The 20307-nt window shown below is 34.8% G+C and overlaps 1 protein-coding gene across 1 annotated transcript in view; it reads left to right on the forward strand.

Annotated features, from left to right (window-relative positions):
• The window catches only part of SI (sucrase-isomaltase), a 117308-nt gene extending 115568 nt beyond the window's left edge, over nt 1–1740 (forward strand). Inside the window, exon 47 of the mRNA XM_088843151.1 lies at nt 1672–1740. Coding sequence (XP_088699277.1) covers nt 1672–1740 — 69 coding nt within the window. The remainder of the gene's footprint in view (nt 1–1671) is intronic.
• Nucleotides 1741–20307: the final 18567 nt, after the last annotated feature.

Here is a 20307-nt window from a genome sequence, read left to right on the forward strand (position 1 = left end):
CTATTCTTCTTAAATTTTTACTGGTCTATAAAATTCTAATGTATGGGGATCAGTGATTTAATCCAGTAGTCTTATATGACAGTCTAGGAAACTGAGCTTAAAAGGGAAAATTAATTCCCCAAGAATAAACAGTCAATGACTATCCATCATAATTAGAAATTAGTTTTTTTCAATAACCCAGTTTTCAATGAGATTAAAGAATGATGGTTTCCCTTATTTATTTTCTTGTTCTTTGTTTACTTCTACAATGGTGAAAAATAAAGCTCACAGCTTTTACTGTTAAACTAAATACAGTCAGTTAAGCAATGTCACATAAGGTATTTTAACATATCAAGTATTATTTCAAGTTAATTTTGACCAAATAATTGGCATTAAAAAATTCACTATTTATAATGAAAAGTTCATTCCACACCTTTAAATATAAACAAAGAATTTTAAGTATTAAGAATAATTTTTTAATATTTTATAATCTCAATGATTCTAAAAGAAGATGTTAACTTTACCAAAAAATGGAGCAATCCCTTCTAAGTATATTTAAATAGAACAAATATTTATGAACACCTCCTGTTTTCTAAGGTTTTATAAATATATGGGAAAAGGAAGGAGTGATCAATTCTTTATCTTGATGACCCTTGCCCATGGGTGTGGGAATTACATAGAAAAGATGATTTAATTGCTGTATCAGTGCAATTTAAAAAATATTTACCTAGCAACAATTACGCCCAGTTGCCATCTATGCAGCTATTAAGAGCTATGAGAGGCATGGGTTGTTTTTCATGTTTGATATAAAAGAATTTTGATAGGTTTTTGTATAAGATGGATCAGTTTCAAATCTGGCTGTTAGATACTAATATTATTTACCTTTTACATTTTAAACTCTTCTACTATAAAGTGTGGGAAATTCTAAGGTGCTTTAATAAAGAATAAATTGTATAATGTCCCTACGTGCATACTTGTTATTTGGTTAGCAGTAAAGGAATGCTCATTTTCTTGTTCTTCTCTTAAATATTTGATGATTGAATCCAACTTTCTGAGCTAAAGGCACTGAGAGTCATGTGAGTGTATCAGAGCAATGGAAAAGTCTAGTGAGTTAATTATATTACAGATGACTATTTAAGTACAGCTGCTTCATTAGTCACCCCGCTACTTAGTCCCTATATGGTCTGCTAGAGATTCTCTCCAGTGAAAGAAAGTAACATACATGTAATGAGATTATTGGCAATAAATTCAGCATAAAGCCCTTGGAGACTGATGTAAAAGAAAGCATATTATTAAAATCTAAATTCTGTGTGTAGATGACTGGATAATGTTTGAGGGCAGAAAGCTTAGAGGTATATGTAATGCAATTATAATTGAGTATTTAAGAGTCAGAGAAAGAGAAAAGTTGTAGAAATAAGAATAACTCACAAATAGTCTCAGTTTCTGATTGTGTTTTGACAGCTATTCTCCCTCTTTGAGACTTATTTTCATCATCTGTATAATGGGTGGGCTGGCTGGAAGTACTACTGAAATGGTTGCAAACTCTCTGAAGTAAAAATTCATCAAAATGGGAAAGAAAAACAAGCTACAATATGTTTACTTATACAGCATTTATTTATGGAATTAGTTTTTGTTGAAAAAAAACCACAGTTCTGATTAAACAATTAATTGCTGTTTTTTTTCTTTTTTAAGATATTAGATATTGATCTAACAGGGAATAATGTTACTCTAGATGAACTAATAGAAGTCAACTGGTCATGAAGATCACCACCAGTCCGAGTTGTCAAAGAGAAATTAACATCTGGATTTAAGTTTCACCACCATACTTATAATTTACCCTCTTCACTTGTTTCTTATATTGTTTAAAATATGATTTTAATAACATCTATCTAAAGTTATTGCAGAGTGTTCATCAATAGTAATACTAATTTTATAATATTAATATGGCCTAGATTCAATGTTTAAATATATTTAGTAGAATTTAATGGTTCTAGTTGCTTTTACTAAGTATCAGCCGAAACTGCAATTACTAAATACATGTGTGTGTAACTAAGATATAATTAAAACAGGTGATTTTTAAATTAAGCAAAAATTTTGTAATTTTATACGACATTTTCTTCAATGTTTAGTAGATTTAAGTTGCATACCACCAATTGTCATCAAATTATTTCTTATTCTGTACATTTAATTAGAAAACAAAAAATAAAATGCATATAAATATAAATAATGTACTTTTTTTTTTTTTTATTTTCCAAAAGGAAATTGTCTTAGTTTGGGTTGCTGTAAGAATTTACCATAGATTGTGTGGCTTAAACACTAAAAATGTATTTCTCAGAGTTCTGGGAAGTTTGAGATCAAGGCACCAGCAGATTTGGTGTCTGGTGAGGGCCCTCTTTCTGTTTTGCAGACAGTCAGTTTCTCCTTGTGTCCCCACATAGCAGAAAGCAAAGAGAAAGGACCTGAGCTCTCTGACATCTCTTCTTATAGGACACTATTTCCATTAATGAGTGCTCCACCCATATGACTGTATATGTCCCAAAGGTGCCATATCCAGATACCAACTTGTCAGAAATTAGGAGTTCAACATATGAATTTGGGGGAGAGGGACACAAGCTTCAGGCCATAGCAGAAATCTAGATTTCTTCCTCTAGCTTTCCTTTATGGATAGGAGAAAAAAAACATTATTATCTATTTAATTAGCTCAACAAATTACCTTAACTCATTCATTCTGGTTGAATGACACTCTAAGTCATGATTTAAAATAATATTCATTGGTATTTTTTAACACAGGTTTCTTTGAGTCTACTCAACCAACTAATATCTGGAACAATATCATTTTTCCTAATTAAACATTTTTTAATGTTGCTATAATTGAAATATTTAAGGGAATTCATAACTCAGAATCATTCAGTCACATGCTCAGATGTGTCTAACTCTTTTCAACCCCATGGACAGTGGCCCACCAGGCTCCTATGTCCATGGAATTTTTTAGGCAATACTGGAGTGGGTTGCCATTTCCTTCTCCAGGAGATCTTCCCGACTCAGGGATTGAATCCACATCTCTTGTGTTTCCTGCATTGGCAGGTGGATTCTTTACCACTGAGCCACCAAGGGAGCCTCCATGTTACACTTGATCTTAGCCAAAAGGCTCGGAATACAAGGATGCCATAATGATAATCATGGCTATAATCAAAAACACAAGAAATACGTGTTTGAGAGGATGTTGATAAAAGGAAACTTTGATAGACTATTGCTTGGTGGGTGATAAATTAGAAAAAAGTACATACATACAATTTTGAATAAATGTAAAGAAAGTGGCTTTTTTATCGCATAGATTTGAGAAAGGCATTCCAAATGAGAAGAAATACAAGATTAAGGGAAGAGCAAGTTAACTGGTACCAAGATCTCTGCAGGGAACAAAATATATACTTAGTCTAACTGAAGTTAATATTTTTATTAACTTAAATCAAAGGTGTGATAGCAACTGCACATTACATACAGAGGACTCTCTCTGGGAGATTTTCTGGTTCAACTAGGCAGGAAATGTTGAGACATCTTTTGAGCAGTTGAAAGATTGCAGAGGAGATTGTGGTGTTTTATCTTTTGTCATGACAAATTTTTATGAATACAAGTTTCAAAATTGATACAGTTTGCGTAACATTAGGGGAAATGAAATATTATGTTACTACCCTATATATGTTTTGCTTTTCCAGATAACAACTCTTAGACTCCAGAGCTTGAATGTAGTCACAAACTAATCAAAAAACAAATCTCACAGTCTCTCTTGAGAGCATGTATCGAATCTTATGGTTACTGAGAACTATAGATTGTGGTTGTCCAAAAGAAATATTCTTCTCTTCTCAAAATTTAAATATTTCTCTTCTTATAATTTCTTTAAGTGAAATTGTTAGAGAAATTATTTGAAGTTTATTCTTTCATAAAATTTGTTTTCTTCTGCTTCTTGTCTATTTGTATAGCTCCTTGTTATATTTTTAGGTATTTCAGTAATTCTGGAAATTATCTGAATAGTTGGATGTAAATTTGTTTCTTTTTAAACTTGATATATCATATAGGACTTGAAATTATCAGCCATTTGTTCAAATAATTATTTCCTTAATTACCTAGTTCTTCCACATTTTGTTCCTGATGTATGTTACTGCCATATCTGACTAAGCTTTTTCTTTTCCATGTATTTTGTTTATTAATGTCATATTAGTAAACATTTTAAAGATCTTTGATATAATTTTGTGTTTACTATGGATATGAAAATTGCTTCACTTTTCATATGAATACTAATATGTAGTGACCACATGTCATTTTATTTTAAAATGGGATTACAATGAAATAGGTTAAGTGGAAAAAAAATCTATTAGTTTATTTCAGTCCTTTCATCACTGTGGACTTTATAAAATCATCAACTAGTATTTCATTTCTCAACACTGAGTTTGGGAAAAAATTATAGCTTATGTGAAATTTATATGTGAAAATTCTAGCTCAAGTAGGTGAAATCCTTACTTGAAATATCTGATATATTATGATATAATGTTCAAAGAAGTCACAGTGTATGAATTGAGAAAAATAATTATCTAGAAGTACAATAAGATTAAATAGCATTGAATCAAAACATTTACCCTTAAATTTCATCTGATGTGATAATTTAAATGTGAAAGCTAGTATCAATACACAGATGTTATTGTAAGATAAATTTTAAGAATTTGGAAGTAAGATGTCTCTAAAATCAAGTTGCAATGGTTCAGAGCAGAAATATGTAAATTAACTTTAGAGGCATTCCATATCCCTCAAAGGCTAGCTACATCCTTTTCCCTTCACAGGCATTTACTCCTCTACTTCCTACTCATTCTCTGGGCCATTTCAGCTGCACAGTCAGTAAATGACCAGATCCTTCCACTGCTCAGAATATTCCCTCAGCACGTTTTGCTATCCTTAGTGGAAGCTTGACTTCCCCCTTGGCACTGCTTCTCTAGTGCTTTATTGCTTCAACCTTCAGCAATCTGAACCTCCAGGCCAGATCTCCATGTGGGCTTCACACCTGTGTATGCAACTCTTTTCAGTAGTTCTTTGGACATCTCACAAGCCCTGCAAATGGGAACTGTTCATATCTGAATTCACGATCTTCCCCAACCTCTCAACTCCAATTTAATTGCCAAACTAGCTCTTCATCCACTCCTTTTCAGTTCAGAAAATGGACCCACCATTCACCCAGTATCTCATGCCAAAATTAGGAGGTCATCTTTGACAGTGATTTCTTCTTTATATCCCAGAATTAATATGTCCCCAAATTCTGTAGATTCTAGGTCTTAAATTTTTCTTTCAACTCTTTATCTCTCTAGCTCCTGACATAGTACAATTCATTTTTATGGCCCATCTGGAATACCATAATAGCCCATTAATTACTCTATCTTCCTCAGTTTCCTCAATTCTTGCTCCCCCACCCCAATTCTCTTTACAAAAGCCAACATGTTTAATAAAAACAAATACAATTACACTGCAATCATGCTTACTCATCAATGGCTTCCCTTTTCTCTTAGGGTGGAAATAAAGCCATCACATGAGGCTTCCTGATGTGGTATAGTTCTGGTTCTCATACTCACCTGGTGCCACACTATCCTTCACTTTCCCTGCTTCAATTATACTTATCTTCTTTGTCCTCCTAGAAATGCTATGCTTCTTCCAACTTGAGCCATTTGAACATACTCTTCTATGGGACATTCCCCTCCCTAGCCACCATGGGGCATGGCATGCAGTATCTCCATGGAGTAAGAAATGACAACCCACTCGAGTATTCATACCACTAAAAATTCCATGGACAGAGGAGTCTGGCAGGCTACAGTCTATGGGGACACAAAGAGTCAGACATGACTGAGGGACAGCTTGGGTGGGCATGCAGTATTTCAGTTCCCTGGCCAGGGAATAAACCCAACCCCCCTACAGTAGAGTCTTAACCACTGAACCACCAGGGAAGTCCCTCTATGGGTACTTCTTGTTCTCCATGTGTAATAGCACATCTAATTCCCTCACTTCCTTTAGGTGCTTGATAGTGGTTGCCTTCTCAATGAGGTCATCCCTGACCACACTGCTTTACTTCTTACCCCTCTTCAATGGTTCATCTTTAGCACATTTTACTGTAAAACACAGTATAATGTTTATTCGTGTATTTTTCTACCTGCTTGTCTACCTGCCCCTGGAATGTCAGCTCTTTGATGCCCAACCCCTGGAAAAGCACCTGCCAATGAAGAGATAATAAATATTTTTGGAGACATTAATTCACCTTCTTTAACTCTCCTGACAACACAACATTTATATAATAGTCTCTATTTTTTTTTTAATGAGGAATCTGTTAAGTCCAGCCAGCATGAAAGTGGCAGATCAGTGATTTGAATCTCAGCTATTTCGGCTGCAAGGTATTCTGGTTTGATACTCTCGCATGCGTTTGCTTGAATCAGGAGTGGCAGAAAAGAAGGTGTTTCCTCCAAAAGAATGTTTTTTTCAGTGTTTTCCATTGACATTTGTTGTTTCTATTTTAAATGATGTCTATTATAAGGAAACAGCAATCAGAATTATTTACCTTGGCACTAATGGGTTTCTGCATATAACCAGACATATCTGTGGCAAAATTTAGCTGGCCCAAGGAGAATTCTCACCCTCTGAAACATCAAAACACAGAAAACATTTGTATTTGACATGCTGAAAATATTGATATTTCCTTTTTCAGTTCAACACATTCAAATAAGTGTAAATTGGTTAAAAGCAAAATTCAGAAATGTGTTTTATCTCTTCAAATACTGTTAATTTTTAAAAATAGGCATTTTTTTAATAGAAACACAAATTGTTTTGCTAGAAACAGTGTTATGAAATGAAAACTTTGGAAACTGCCTCCTATATACAATATTTACAATATTGAAGTTCCCACAAAATACTGCCACAGCTATCATCACAACAATTACCATACCAAATACATTTTTTTTGAGGGGGGGAAACTTGGCATATTTACTCAAATAAGACCATAGTAATCAGATAGTAATCAGACAGAGGAAAACAATAGAATGGGAAAGACTAGAGATCTCTTCAAGAAAATTAGAGATACAAAGGGAATATTTCATGCAAAGATGGGCTTAATAAAGGACAGAAGTGTTATGGACCTAACAGAAGCAGAAGATATTAAGAAAAGGTGGCAAAAATATACAGAAGAACTGTACAAAAAAAGATGTTCATGACCCAGATAATCATGATGGTGTGATCACTCATACTCACCGAGAGCCAGACATCCTGGAATGTGAAATCAAGTGGACCTTAGGAAGGAACAAAGCTAGTGGAGGTGATGGGATTCCAGTTGAGCTACTTCAAATCCTAAAAGATCATGCTATGAAAGTGTTGCACTCAATATGTCAGCAAATTTGGAAGACTCAGCAGTGGCCACAGGACTGGAAAAGGTCACTTTTCATTCCAATCCCAAAGAAAGGCAATGCCAAAGAATGCTCAAACTACCACACAGTAACACTCATCTCACAGGCTAGGAAAGTCATGCTCAAAATTCTCCAAGCTAGGCTTCGGCAATATGTGAATTGTGAACTTCCAGATGTTCAAGCTGGTTTTAGAAAAGGCAGAGGCACCAGAAATCAAATTGCCAACATCTGCTAGATCATGGAAAAAGCAAGAGAGTTCCAGAAAAACATCTGTTTCTGCTTTATTGACTATGCCAAAGCCTTTGACTGTGTGGATCACAATAAACTGTGGAAAATTCTGAAAGAGATGGGAATACCAGACCACCTGACCTGCCTCTTGAGAAACCTGTATGCAGGTCAGGAAGCAACAGTTAGAACTGGACATGGACCAACAGACTGGTTCCAAATAGGAAAAAAAGTATGTCAAGGCTATATATTGTCACCCTGCTTATTTAACTTATATGCAGAGTACATCATGAGAAACACTGGACTGGAGGAAGCACAAGCTGGAATCAAGATTGCCGGGAGAAATATCAATAACTTCACATATGCAGATGACATCATCCTTATGGCAGAAAGTGAAGAAGAACTAAAGAGCCTCTTGATGAAAGTGAAAGAGGAGAGTGAAAAAGTTGACTTAAAGCTCAACATTCAGAAAACGAAGAACATGGCATCCAGTCCCATCACTTCATGGCAAATAGATGGGGAAACAGTGGAAACAGTGTCAGACTTTATTTTTCTGAGCTCCAAAATCACTACAGATGATGATTGCAGCCATCAAATTAATAGACATTTTCTCCTTGGAAGGAAAGTTATGACCAACCTAGACAGCATATTAAAAAGTGGAGACATTACTTGCCAACAAAGGTCTGTCTAATCAAGGCTATGGCTTTTTCCAGTAGTCATATATGGATGTAAGAGTTGGACTAAAAGAATACTGATTGCAGAAGAATTGATGCTTTTGAACTGTGGTTCTGGATTAGACTGTTGAAAGTCCCTTGGACTGCAAGGAGATCCAACCAGTCCATCCTAAAGGAGATTAGTCCTGAGTGTTCATTGGTAGGACTGATGTTGAAGCTGAAACTCCAATAATTTGGCCACCTGATGCAAAGAGCTCACTCATTTGAAAAGACCCTATGTTGGGAAAGATTGAGGGCATGAGGAGAAGGGAACGACAGAGGATGAGATGGTTGGATAGCATCACCAACTCGATGAACATGAGTTTGGGTAAACTCTGGGAGTTGGTGATGGACAGGGAGGCCTGTTATGCTGCGGTTCATGGGGTTCCAAAGAGTCAGACATGACTGAGCAACTGAACTGAACTGAACTGAATTAGATAGTCACCCAGTTAAAGGTTAGTGATCTAAAATCTTTATCTTTGGTCTATTTTTTATACCCAATTTTGATAGGCAGAATAATACCCATCCCAGAGATGTCCAGGTCCTTATCCTCCAAACCTTAGAATATATTATGTTACACAGCAAAGGAAAGTAACAGTTGTAGAAGAAATTAAAATTTCTAGCCAACGAACCTTGATATTTAAAAATTATCCTGGGTTACTTGAGTAGTTCCAGAGTAATCACAAAAATCCTTATAAGGGGAGGAGGGAGGCAGAAAGATGTCAGTGTCAGGATGCTGTGACTGGCAATTTTTGGCTTTGAAGATGAAAGGGAGCACAAGAAATATATCACAGGAACTCTTGGGCAAGAAAGTCTGGGAAAGGTTTACAGGCCTAATGCCCTTGCGGTAAGAGTTAAAAAGATCGGTGGGATACCGAATACCAACAAGCATTACTGTGACTATTAAGTGCATGACTTTGGGCAAATTATGTGATTATTTTTATCTGTAAAAAGGAATAATGATAGTATCTACTTTGTGCATTTATGTGGATTAAAGGAAATAATAATTGGAAAAAAATTAACATGTGATACACTTAAAGATCTTATATAGTTTAGAAATTATTTTAATTTCAGAAGAATGTATTAAAATAATATATGTAAAACTTAGGTGGTCATAGATTTGTCTTGATTTCTTTATCACTTACTAGTTTTACACATTTGCTGTGTTACTTCATTCTCTAACCCTTCTGTTCTTCAGCTGTAAAAAATAGACACATCCATCCATGAGTTAATGCATGGCAAGCACACTTTGTGACCAGTATATTAAAGTCAATGTTATGATTAAAATTAATATAACATACTAAATTTGAATTACATAAATATTTTCTGATTAGATAATTTGTTTCATATATCAGTAAATGAGTTGTGGTTGTTCAGTGGCTTGCTTGTCTCTGACTCTTCACAACCTCATGGACTGCAGCACACCAGGCTTCCCTGTCCTTCACTCTCTCTTAGAGTTTGCTCAGACTCATGTCCATTGAGTCAGTGATGCTATCCAATCCACTCAATAAGTGAGTTGAATACAAATACATAAAATGTTAAGTAGGACTCATGATTATACAGTTCAGTTCAGTTCAGTCGCTCAGTCGGGTCCGACTCTTTGTGACCCCATTAACTGCAGCATGCCAGGCCTCCCTGTCCATCACCAACTCCCAGAGTTCACCCAAATTCATGTCTGTTGAGTCGGTGATGCCATCCAACCATTTCATCCTCTGTCATCCCCTTCTCCTCATGGCCTCAATCTGTCCCAGCATCAGAGTCTTTTCAAATAAGTGAGCTCTTCACATCATGTGGCCAAAGTTAGAGTTTCAGTTTCAACATCAGTCCTACCAATGAACACTCAGGACTGATCTCCTTTAGGATGGACTGGTTGGATCTCCTTGTACTCCAAGGGACTCTTAAGAGTCTTCTCCAACACCACAGCCCAAAAGCATCAATTATTCAGTGCTCAGCTTTCTTTATAGTCCAACTCTCACATACATACATGACTTCTGGAAAAACCATAGCCTTGACTAAATGGACCTTTGTTGACAAAATAATGTGTATGCTCTTGAATATGCTGTCTCTGTTCGGTTCAATTCAGTCGCTCAGTCGTGTCCGACTCTTTGCGACCCCATGAATCACAGCACGCCAGGCCTCCCTGTCCATCACCAACTCCCGGAGTTCACTTAAACTCATGTCTATCGAGTCGGTGATGCCATCCAGCCATCTCACTCTCTGTCATCCCCTTCTCCTCCCACCCCCAATCCCTCCTAGCATCAGAGTCTTTTCCAGTGAGTCAACTTGTTGCATGAGGTGGCCAAAGTATTGCAGTTTCAGCTTTAGCATCAGTCCTTCCAATGAACACCCAGGATTGATTTCCTTTAGAATGGACTGTCTAGGTTGGTCACAACTTTCCTTCCAAGGATAAGCATCTTTTAAGTCCAGCTTTATCTTGAAAAGGTATGTTAAAAGAGATAATTCATTAAGAACACTTTCTCCCTATTCTCACTCCAGCCAAAAATGATTGTGTACTAAACTTAATTGACTTGAAACCTGGGTTTTCTATTAAATTTAATGAATGATAAAAGATCACAATAAAACAAATCTTTAGAATGCCAATATAATATTTAAAGTTATTAGAAAGGATTTTAATTTTCAATTGTCTATTATTTAAGAAAATATAGTGCATTATTTTTTAATTCAGCAAAGCATAAAAATACTAAGAAATTTTAACCACCCAAAATCACACCACCCAGAAATAGTATTATGACCACTATTCTAGAGATCTCAATATTTATATTACAGAAAGATACCAAAAACTGTTTCTTACTGAATACTTCAATTTCATTGTTAGTATCAAAGCATAACAACTTCATTAGCTTTTATATTCTTTCTGTCCTTTAGGATTTTATAAGTAGCACTATCTTAGAAAAATATATAGACTTGTAATTACAGTAGTTACCACACTACAGTTTTGTTTAAAATTGTCATTTTAAAATGTTTTGCTCAGATTATCATAAGAAAGTGTTAAAGAAGATAAGATTTTATTACTTTACTTCTAGAACAAGGAAACAAAAATCACTTTCCCTTTAATTTTGATTTTGCCCTTGGATGAGCATAAAGCTCCAGCACAACAGGTTGTGTGTTCATGTATGTGTGTTATTTTCAGAGAGAGATTTACTTAATTCTAATTTTTAGTAGGAAATAAAAATCTCTAAGCCCATCTCCTTCAGGATTCAAATCTCCAAAATTTATACATACAACTTAATAATGAAAAGTTGAAGTAACAACCTTCAGCCCAGTACTGTTTGAGAGCAGACACAAGTGGAAAAGAGAGAAACTGCATTGAATTTTTGATGCTGTGTAGTAAACCCGGCTCAGTTCCCAGATGAATGTCTCTTTTCCACATTTAAGACTTCCAGCAGGTGTATGACTCGAATTTGTTTCTGTAAAGTTGCAAATTACCATGCCATAGACTTTCTGAGTCATTCATGAATTGTCCAAACCAAGAATGCAAATGAGAGGTTTTATGGCATCCCATTTCGGATATTTATATTTGCACTTCTGGCTTGAATTTCAAGAGGTTGTTTTGAATTATTTAAAGAAAGCTATAACTTTTACTTTTCAGACTACTTGAGAAAAATAAATCCATTCTTGGTAACATGACAAAAACCATTCTCTTGAGTTTGTGAAACTGTCCGGCAAGTTCTGATACATGGCCAGTTCCGTTAAGGGAGACTAACTTGCACCTCCACTTACTGACTTCTCCAAATCACCATGGGCAAGGTGACCAACTTTCTTCTTACTAGAGATCTAAAAAATGTGCATTTCAATTTTAGAATTGAAAACTATCAGATAAATTTATTATCGTGCTTGACAATGGAATTTGCTAGCTCTGAGACTAAGATCTGGTTGTTTTAAATTTTTATAAACCATTTTGACATAGTTGCTCTATGTTTTATTTTGCAGAAATGAGAATTTCAGTGTTGTTAAGAATTTCAGCACAAGGTGATTAATTTCCAGGAATACAGAATCAAAAGACAGCAGAAGTGGAGAAGAGCTGGCTTAAATTAGGGCCGTGTGATTTTCTTGTGTGGTTTAATAACTGGAAGATGGTGGTACCATCATCTGAGGTATTGAGATGATGAAGTAGGGAAATCGGGGAATATTCCATAAGATAGAAGAGGGGCTGATGGAAAGATAAGTTAACAAACATTTGTAAAATAAACAATGTGTTTTTAAGAGGAGCTGGATAGCCACCTTAGCATTAATCATTGATAAATTATTTTAGTGCCGTCAACACTCTTTCCATGTCTATATTCACCATCTAGTTACAGTCTTTAACTACATTGTTTGTTATGTTGGAGATATGATTGGGAATGTGTGGCTTTTAGTAGCTTCCATAAATCATAGAAGATAATATCATAAATAAACAACATGCTAATTGCTAAACTGTTTCTTGATTATCATTATCTAGATGTTTTATATCTGTAATATTATTCAGCTATTAAAATATATTTTGAGGGCCTACTATGTTTAGCATTGTACTAAAGCTTGGAATGGTGAAATATGACTTCTTTTTTTCATAGAAATAATGAGGTAGGACACAAGACTGAACTGTTAGTGCAAATGAATATGTGTACAAGTGACAAGAGTTGCTCTTTCCACTCAAGGTATCACCCATTATCCCAAGTAACTACTTAAAATTACCCAGAATTCCATCTTAGTGTAGTAATTTGCATCCATTCATCCATTCTGCTTTAAAATTCCTGGTAAGCAAGAATTAATGCATTTTAATTTTCCAGATTGAAAAATTTATTTTCCAGAGTGAAAAAGGTGGCTTAAAACACAACATTCAAAAAACTAAGATCATGGGATCCAGTACCATCACTTCATGGCAAATAGATGGGGAAACAATGGAAACAGTGACAGACTTTATTTTCTTGGCTCCAAAATCACTGCAGATGGTAACTGCAGCCATGAAATTAAAAGCCGCTTGCTCCTTGGGAGAAAAACTATGACCAACCTAGACTGCATATTAAAAAGCAGAGACATTACTTTGTCAACAAAGGTCTGTCTAGTCAGAGCTACCGTTTTTCCAGTAGTCATGTATGGATGTGAGAGTTGGACTATAAAGAAAGCTGAGCACTGAAGAATTGATGGTTTTGAACAGTGGTGTTGGAAAAGACTCTTGAGAGTCCCTTGAACTGTAAGGATATCCAACCAGTCCATCCTAAAGGAAATCAGTCCTGAATATTCTTTGGAAGGACTGATGTGAAACTGAAACTCCAATACTTTGGCCACCTGATGCAAAGAAGTGACTCATTGGAAAAAACGCTGATCCTGGGAAAGATTGAAGGCAGGAGGAGAAGGGGATGACAGGGGATGAGATGGTTGGATGGAATCTTCAAATTGATGGAGATGAGTTTTAGCAAGCTTCAGGAATTAGTGATGGAAAGGGAGGCCTGGCATGCTGCAGTCCATGGGGTCTCAAAGAGTCAGATATGACTGAGTGACTGAACTGACTGAATTTTCCAGAATGCAGATCAACAAAATACATTTTCTGATTTGGACCCCATATATGTCTTCTATCATTTATGAGATAGTTTTCCCATAGTTTACTTGTCATTTCTTTTGTTGAACACACATTATGCCAGCAAAAAGCAGTAAAATTTGATGCCACCTATGGTTCTGGGAATCTGGCTGGCAGTGGGTAATGATGAAATCTCTGTCTCTGTGCAATGGTACCACATCAAATCTCAGTCAGAGTTTTGGATGAAGTAGAGAAGAATGGTTTATTGCTTTGCCAGGCAAAGGGGGTTACAGCAGGTTCTTGCCCTTAAAAGTGTGTCCTGACCCAAGAGGTTTTGGTGAGAAGTTTTATAGCAATGGTTGACGATCGGGGTTGTGGATAAGGTAGAGGGCCTGAACTCCTTTAATCTGGCCTCAGGAGGACTCCTGATGAAATTCAAGTTCATCAAATTATCAATATTATATACATATATACATATATATATTATTTCTCATAATTATTTCCATTGTGGTTTATCATAGGATATTGAATGTAGTTCCTTCTGCTATACAGTAAGACCTTGTTGGTTAGCTCCAAATTTCTGTTAGTATATTCCTTAGGATTTCTTTTTTTCATTAACGGGTAAGGGGTGAAAGAATATGAAGAAAGGGAAGATTCTCTTATGTATCTTCAAAGAGCTAAAAACAACTGTGTTATAAGACTAAGATGATTTTACTTCATTTACATTTAAAGTGTTAGTGAAAATATATAGTGGTAGTTATGTACAATTTCATTACATATATCATAAATGCAGTATTCTGATACTGCAATGTTACTTAAAAATATTTAGCAGATCATTAATTGCTTCTCTCTAAATTTTAAGTGTTAATATTTAACACAGCTTCTAAAGCCCCTATAAGTTTGGGTAGTACTTCTCTCTTCTTTATTCTCACTTTCTGTCATTTCTTTACACACAAATCCATATTATATTCTCTAGTCATATTTCTAAACAGTATCAGTTAAACTATCTTTTGCATGACTCATGTTGCTCTAGGTTTGCCTATGAATTAAGGCAAAAAGTTTGCAGGATAAACTGAATTTAGTCTAAGTTCCTTGAACTTTTCCTTCATCTTGATTGTGCAATATTTTCTTGTGGTTATACATTGTGGTATTTTTAATTTAGTAAGTTCGAAAATTAGGTGGTGGTAATTTAGTCGCTAAGTCGTGTCTGACTCTTGAGACCCCATGGACTGTAGCCTGCCAGGCTCATCTGCTCATGGGATTCTCCAGGCAAGAATACTGGAGTGGGTTGCCATTTCCTTTCCCAGGGGATCTTCCTGACCCAGGAATCGAACCTGGGTCTCATTCAATAAATGAAAATTAGAGAAGCAGTCATACGATTTACTCTTATAAATGCAAAATGGTAAATTCTGAGATATGCAATCGCTTAGCTATTGAACACCATAGCTTAACATCAGTTTTTATGTCTCTTTACTACTTTCAGATTTTGAAGATGAAAAAATATATACACTTTTATTTCAGCAATTTATAGAGTCTGTACACTATTGTTGAGGACATGCAGAAATATCCTTGACAATAGAAAGGAATTAGAAAGACAGCAGTGCATCTGGTAAGAAAAGGTACAGAATGGCATATGCCATCTACGTGTGCTTGTGGTTAAAAAAAGACAAGGTCACAGCAGTGAAAATCAAATAAAAACCACAAGTGGAATTATCTTAGAAAACAGTGAAACATAGCTTTTGCAGATAGTACTTATTATCCACAGCATTTAATGACAGATAACATTTAAAGAAGATAAGTAGTAGAATGCTCTGATAAAGAATGGAAAACACACACACATGCACACACACACACATACACAAACTAAAAGTATTTAATTATTGCTTAAAAGGTTAGATAAAAAGGATCAGGAATGTGAGTCACAGATTTAAGCCTGGTTCACCAATTCACCGCTTGGCTTGAGTCAATTTCACATAATTAACTTTTTGGAAAAATAAACTGGGAAAATGGAATAATATGGGTACTTACGGCCCATACATTCGGAGAGGGCAATGGCAAGCCACTCCAGTACTCTTGCCTAGAAGATCGCATGAACGGAGGAGCCTGGTGTGCTACAGTCCATGGGGTCGCTACTAGTTGGACAAGACTGAGCGACTTCACTTTCACTTTTCACTTTCACACATTGGAGAAGGAAATGGGAGCTCACTCCAGTGTTCTTGCCTGGAGAATCCCAGGGACGGCGGAGCCTGGTCGGCTGCTGTCTATGGGGTCGCACAGAGTCGGACATGACTGAAGCGACTTAGCAGCAGCAGCAGCAGCAGCAAGGTCCATATATAGAAATGATTTTGTGATGAAATCTGGCCTGTCAGTAAAAAAGCAATCTGATATGAGGAAAGCTGATAATCATAAATGAAACTAAAACTTGAACCATTAAAAGGAGAGGGATACTAAATATCAACATCTAATAATGAAGAGTCATTTCTGGGGATCTAAAAATACATTACATGAATTTTAATGTATTAATTATCTGTTATTCAAGCATAAAAATAGTATGATTGCTGACCATTCAAAATGTATTTTGTGTAAAAGGAATACTGCTCTATAAAGGATTAGGGATTTTCCACTCAGTCATTGAAAAAATTATGAAAAATATTACAAAAATACAAAGGTAAGAGTTTCTAGAACTGTTTAGAATAATATTAACTTATCTTTTGGAAGCCTGTAATAAATTAATATTTATAAAGTAGATATAAGTAGCTCTGGACTTTGTATATGTGAGTTATTTATAGCTTACTTCTACTTCAACCAAAGCTTTCCTAAAAATTATGCTACTTCTATGTACCATATAGTGCTTCCCTTGTAAGTCAGCTGTTAAATAATCCATCTGCAATGCAAGAGACCCTGGTTCCATTCCTGGGCTGGGAGTGTACCCATATGTACTATATGATACTTGAAATTTGTTTCAGATTTTCTAAAAGTATGTTCATTCAGCCTATATCAATAAGAGCTTACAAGATTATTGGAGACATTCCAGATTTTTTTTTTCATTATTTTTGTGAGAAATAATCCAGAAGAATTAGTAAAATAGCATATTGTATGTAATAAATAATGACTATGTAATAATGAACCTAATGCTTCCTTCACTGTTCATCCTAGCTTTTGTAACATCTAATACTTATTAAAATTGTCAGGTTAAGTAAAAGTATACTAGGTAACTTTGAACCTGATAGGCTACAGTGCATGGGGTTGCAAAGAGTCAGACATGACTGAGCGACTTCACTCACTCACTCACTCACTTCACCGACCATTTTGTCGCTTTTCTGCTATATATTCCTCATTCTTTATATTAATATATCATACATTTATTTAACTTCTATAATTATTAACTTTTTTATGAAATCATTTTTTATAAAACTTTAATTTCTGAGACATTTGAAGTCATATTAATATTTTGAATCCAAATTTGTTTTTTTCCCCCTTTGGTAAAATGTTTTTAATTTAGAATCCAGTATTAGAAATATTGGGGCTTCCCAGGTAGCGGTAGTGGTAAGGAACCTGCCTGCCAATTCAGGAGACATAGAGACATGGGTTCGATCCCAGGTCTGGAAGATCCCCTGGAAGAGGAAATGGCAACCCACTCAGTTTATCTTTGCCTGAAGAATTCCATGGACAGAGGAGCCTGGCAGGTGACAGTCCATGGGGTTACAAAGAGTCAGACATGACTGAAGTGACTTAGCAAATGAGAAATTAGAAATATTAGTAACATAGTTACTTTAATAGGGAATTCACTTTAAAGAATTACCAATATGCATTTACCACTCCTCTCTAAGATTTTCAATGGGAAAAAATCATTTCTCCAAATTGCCAAAAATGTTTTTGTATATTCTAGATAAAATAATATTTTTCTAAGGTGAGTTTTTGCTGGCACTCACATAGAACAGTGGTATATATTTGAGAAAAGAAATTTAATGATATTGATGATGATAATTTTTAATCCCATGTGACAAAGTTTTTGTCTTGAGTGAGGTTATACAAAAATAACCTAAATTCAACTGCCATAGATAATTATAATATTCTTATTAATACCAGCATTATATTTGCATATTTCTTGAGTAATAGACTTTTACAATGTCATCTTAAGACAGCACATATGGGAAAGGAAATGTTCTGTGAGATATGATTTTAACTAATTTAATTTGGATGAATACAAAAATTTTGAAGTGAAATACTAATTAAATGCCTTTATCTGAACTAAAGGAAATTTTTTCTGATCCCAATGTTTTGGTCCTTCAGAAGTCAGTAGTATGCTTGAACTTAAGACAATTTACTTACTAAATATGGGGAACCTAGAAAATAGTGTTTATTATCCCAAATCATAAATATACATCTTTATGTATATATATATACATATATATGTAATATATATTTATTTACATTTAAATATAAAAACTGCAGTGTAGAGCATTAAATATAATTAAGTTTTATTGAGAGCTAACTATTGACCAAGTACTCTTCTAGACCAGATACTACTCTAAACTCATGATTATTATGTTTAATTCTCAATCCACCTGCAGTGCAGGAGACCAGGGCTTGATCCCTAGGTTGGGAAGATCCCTTGGAGAAGGGAATGGCAATCCACTCCAATATTCTTGCCTGGAGAATTCAGAGGAGCCAGAGGAGCCTGGCAGGCTACAATCCGTGGGGTTGCAAAGAAGTCAGATAAGACTGAGTGACTAACACTTTCACTTTTGATAGTTGCTGAAGTAAAAGAAAACAGATATTCCTGTAAGAAAAGCCTTTTTTTGCCCAAGCTTATTGGACCACTGATATCTTCAAACTGGATACTTGAATTCCATTTGAGCCATTGGCATTATTTAACCATGCATGATGTGAAGAAATGGTAACTAGAAATTTCGAAAGAGACATTTATTTGGTTTTGCTTGGTAACTAAGTACAGTATGGAGTGTTGGTTTTATTTTTAAAAAGCAATTTTCCTCAGAGAAAGTAAGACATCTGAATTTAAATAAAGATACCTTAGAGAAGATAGTGCTTTTTAGGGAGATTATACACTCTCTAGCCACCGCCAAGAGAGAATAATAATGAACTGCATAAATAAATGGTAAACCAAGCAATATAAACTCTTAAAATGTCAGTAAGTTATTATTTAATCATGCATATTCATCCATGGTTATATGTTGCTCTGGTATTGACAACAGACTAAATGTCATTTCAACATTCCTCAAAGTAGTATATTGGGAAATAATAGAAGAAAATCTAAACAAAACAAACCAATGCAGCTTACATACATACATACACACAACACTGATCTGTTATAACGAAAAGACATTTCAACAAATAAAGGAAACATTGGTACAAACAACTGAAGAAATAACTTTACAGATGGATTTCTCAGATGCTTTCATCTATTTATTTTTTTTTTTAATTATTGATTTTTAGCCTTTAAACTATTCTAATTTTGCTCATTTAGCTGCATTGTGCAGCTTATGAGATATTATTTTTTGACCAGGATCAAACCTCTGCCACCTACACTGGATGAGTGGAGTCTTAACTACTGAATCACTAGAGAAGCCCCTTTGGATGTTTTAATTTATAGTGCTATTATGACAATGTGCACTGAAGATCTCCAAGAAATACGCACTCTGAGTGTCTTCACAAACATGCATATTTAGGGAATGCTGCTTCAGGTCACTCCTCTGGACATCTCTCAGAAGAGGATTACTGATTTGCATCAACACATTACCTATATGTGGTTTTAGAAATTGATGTATATTAAAGATGTATAGTTAAGTACCCTATAGAGCAAAATTCAGTAATAACTAGTCTAATTGTGGCAATGTAGCTAGATGATTATTCTCAAAGCTTTTATGCCAATAAGAATCTGTTATTTTGCTATTAAGGGATAGGATTTGTAACTAACTGAACAATTAATATTGAATATTAACAAAAAAAGGAAAGACAGAGAGAATATATTGTGATATGGAAGTTATGATAGAGGAGAAAAGATGAAGTTTGTCATCAATTTTTTAAAACATTTTATGTAAGATACTTGAAAAAAAACAGATTAGAAGCTAAAATTTAAGAATCATAAAAATTAAATGATAGAATTAGTGTGCTCTGGTATATTTTCCCCTCTCAATAAGAAATATAAATTATGCAAAGTAATGCAAACTACATAAATAATTTTTCTATTCAGTCCTAGTGAACGATAACTTTAATAATAAGCTTGTACATTCTTTTAAAAAGTACAATAAAAACATGATCTGTGAATAAACACTAGATATGGAGAGAAATTTTAGAATCTCCAGAAGATGCAGAAAGGTTTACTTTAGCAAGAAAATTTAGTGGTCATAATTTTGACTAATTATCACACACCCATACTTTCCTTTATCTTAAGTTTTATTTTGAAACACATACCTGGACTGAAGACATT

Source organism: Moschus berezovskii, chromosome 1 (genome assembly GCF_049115385.1).
Source record: "Moschus berezovskii isolate FMDL1 chromosome 1, NW_MosBer_1.0, whole genome shotgun sequence".
Taxonomy (NCBI): Eukaryota; Metazoa; Chordata; class Mammalia; order Artiodactyla; family Moschidae; genus Moschus; species Moschus berezovskii.